General features: G+C 34.4%; 1 protein-coding gene across 1 annotated transcript; it reads left to right on the top strand.

Annotated features, from left to right (window-relative positions):
- Window positions 1-99: 99 nt before the first annotated feature.
- LOC129570890 (nose resistant to fluoxetine protein 6-like) lies at window positions 100-1,319 on the top strand (the record flags this gene model as incomplete). Its single annotated transcript, XM_055450615.1, has 3 exons — window positions 100-307; window positions 386-561; window positions 1,049-1,319. Coding segments are annotated over 3 exons (655 nt in total), but the record flags the coding sequence as incomplete, so codon positions are not given.
- Between the last annotated feature and the right edge of the window lie 1,435 nt (window positions 1,320-2,754).

Here is a 2,754-nt window from a genome sequence, read left to right as displayed (position 1 = left end):
TATTGATTTCAAGCAGCTTGTTGAAACATCTTACGAAAACGTATGAAGTGGATAGAATTACATTCTCACAATATTATGCAAACGTCTTTTGTATTTCAGAAATGGGAAAATGAACGTTCCTCGTCTATATTTGCATCGTTATTTGCGGCTGACACCAATTCTGGGTTTTTTGGTTTTATTCGATCCATCTTTACTCAAATTCCTTGGAAGTGGCCCAATATGGCCACTACTGGTGAAACCAACGTCAATCTGTGGAAGCTACTGGTGGTCAGCGTTATTTTACATTCAGAACTATGTACAGCCAGGGGTACAAAGATTTTAATTAGCCAACGGATGTATCACTTCAGAACAAGCTATCAATTGTCATGTTTGTGCTTTATTTCAGTGTTACGCTTATGCTTGGTATTTATCCGTTGATATGCAACTGTTTCTGATTGCACCGGCACTCGTTTACCTAATCTACAAATTTAAAGTGAAAATAATGCCAATTTTAATACTTCTGATTGTGGGCTGCGTTGGTTGTACGGTGGCGATTTTTTTGAAGTATGGAATCAAGCGCAGGTAATGTATTGAACAATTGATTGCATTTTTTTTGTTTAGAATTACCCATGAAGATATTGCCAGAATGACATAAAGACAGTCAATGACATCTGCAAACCAACTCATTGACGAATTGAATATTTGATGAATGATTAATTAATGATTTCAAAGTTATTTTCAGAATAATGGGTGGAAATGTTGATTTAAATATGTCAGCTGCATTTAGCAAAATAAATTTTCCCACGCACATACGGTTTTCCCCATGGCTGATTGGCATCATTGCCGGATACATCCTGTTTGAAATTCGAAATAGAACGATACGTATTCCAAAAGTAATGTCCATTTACCCATTCATAGGTTTTTACAAGTTTTTTTTGGTTTTTACTTTTTTGTAGATGTAGTTTGTTTCATTATTAATCTAATATTTGTCGATTTTCGATTAGATTTTCAACATTTCTGCTTGGACGGTATCTATCGCGCTGATGGTGGTTGTTGTTGTTTTTCTTAGGTATCCATTGCAACAGATTGATTCTACAGGAACAACACTTGAATATGCTCTGTATGATGCATTGGGTCGTGTTGCATGGTCGGTGGCTCTGTGTTACATCGTTTTTGCCTGCATGAATAAATGCGGTGGCGGTGTCAATTGGTTTCTCTCCCACCGATTGTGGCTACCTCTCTCACGACTTAGCTATTCCATCTATTTGATACATTATCATGTACTCTTAGTTATCATGGGCGCAACGAAAACTGCGCCCGTTTTCACCGAATGGATTCTGGTGAGATAATTCATCTTTTTGTCAAATCAATGAATTTGAACGAATGATTTATGAATAATAACAATGATATCCTTGATAGATTGGCACGTTCATAAAGATTTTTGTAATAACGCTCCCCGTATCCATCGTTGCATCGCTTGTATTTGAATCACCGATTGTGATTATCGAGAAACATCTATTCGGCTCAACGAAAAAAACACGGCAAAATAACGATACCGGTACTGCTGAATTAGAGCAAAACAGAGCAGAAGAGCAGAAGAAATGAATGAACTGTCTTCCAGTTGAATTTTGAATTACTTTATCCTCAATTTAATGATATAGCTAAGTACACAGTTCCTTGTGAAATGAAAAAATTTCTCCGGTGACATTTTTACAGGTGATATTTGTATGGTGTTTTTTTATTTTCGAGTTGCAAGCATAATGATTTTTGATGTATGAAACAGTTAACTCCCTCTAATATCAACACAATACATGAACAAATTTGAATTTTGAATTCATTTCTTAATGTATTTTTATCTTTCTTATTTTTTCACCGCCGTGAAAAAAATTTCGCGTACATTTTGCACGCGAAATATTTTTCACGACCGTGAAAAAAAATTTGTTTAGACAAAACACATAGAAGAATGAACTCAAAAACCAAATTTGTTCATGTGCCGTGTTGATATTGGAATGAGTTAGCTGTTTTATACATCAAAAATCATTATGATTGCAATTCGAAAATAAAAAACACCATAAAAATATCACCTGTGAAAATTTCACCGGAGAAATTTTTTCATTTCACAAAGAACTGTGTACTTGGCTTATGCAATAAAAAATTTCAAAATAAGGTCAATAAAAAATGGCAATTAAACAAAGATAACATTCGTTATATTTTCATCTCTTTATGGAGAAAATAGTTCCAAAAAGCACGCAATAATTCAGATTTCTATTTTTCATTCAACACCGCCAAGCTCTGGCTGAATATAATTGAGTATAATTTATTAGCTCTTATCTACAAGCCTTGAGACGTACATTGTGCATAATGATAATTAACCGATGGCAAATATATGATATGCTCTTCAACTGAATAGTTTTGTGTGTTGAAAAAGACCTTAAAAAACACATTTGAGATTAGATAATGTTACATTTAAAAGATGTACACCTTGAAAAAGTATAAGTAAGTCGCACTGAGTTTAAAAATCTTGATTTAGTCCGTGATGAGCCTACAAAAGCAAGATATATTAGCTCGTGAGTGAAAATGGTGAGAACAAGCGGTGTCTTCTATTTTGCATTTATTTTCATTAACTTGACTTCTTGTCGTACCAATGGGCAATTGTTCGATTTGGAACGGATTAAAAATGATTTGTTCCTGACAACCGATTCGAGTGACCAATCGACTGAAGAAAATACTGTGGAGTGTTCGATCGCAATGAACGCATTGAAAAATGGATTGAGA

The sequence above is a fragment of the Sitodiplosis mosellana genome, unplaced genomic scaffold (genome assembly GCF_009176505.1).
Source record: "Sitodiplosis mosellana isolate CC-2019 unplaced genomic scaffold, AAFC_SMos_1.0 Smas_scaffold_559, whole genome shotgun sequence".
In the NCBI taxonomy this organism is placed as follows: domain Eukaryota; kingdom Metazoa; phylum Arthropoda; class Insecta; order Diptera; family Cecidomyiidae; genus Sitodiplosis; species Sitodiplosis mosellana.
The sequence above is the reverse complement of the archived record's forward strand: the minus strand, read 5'-3'. Positions and strand labels throughout refer to the sequence as shown.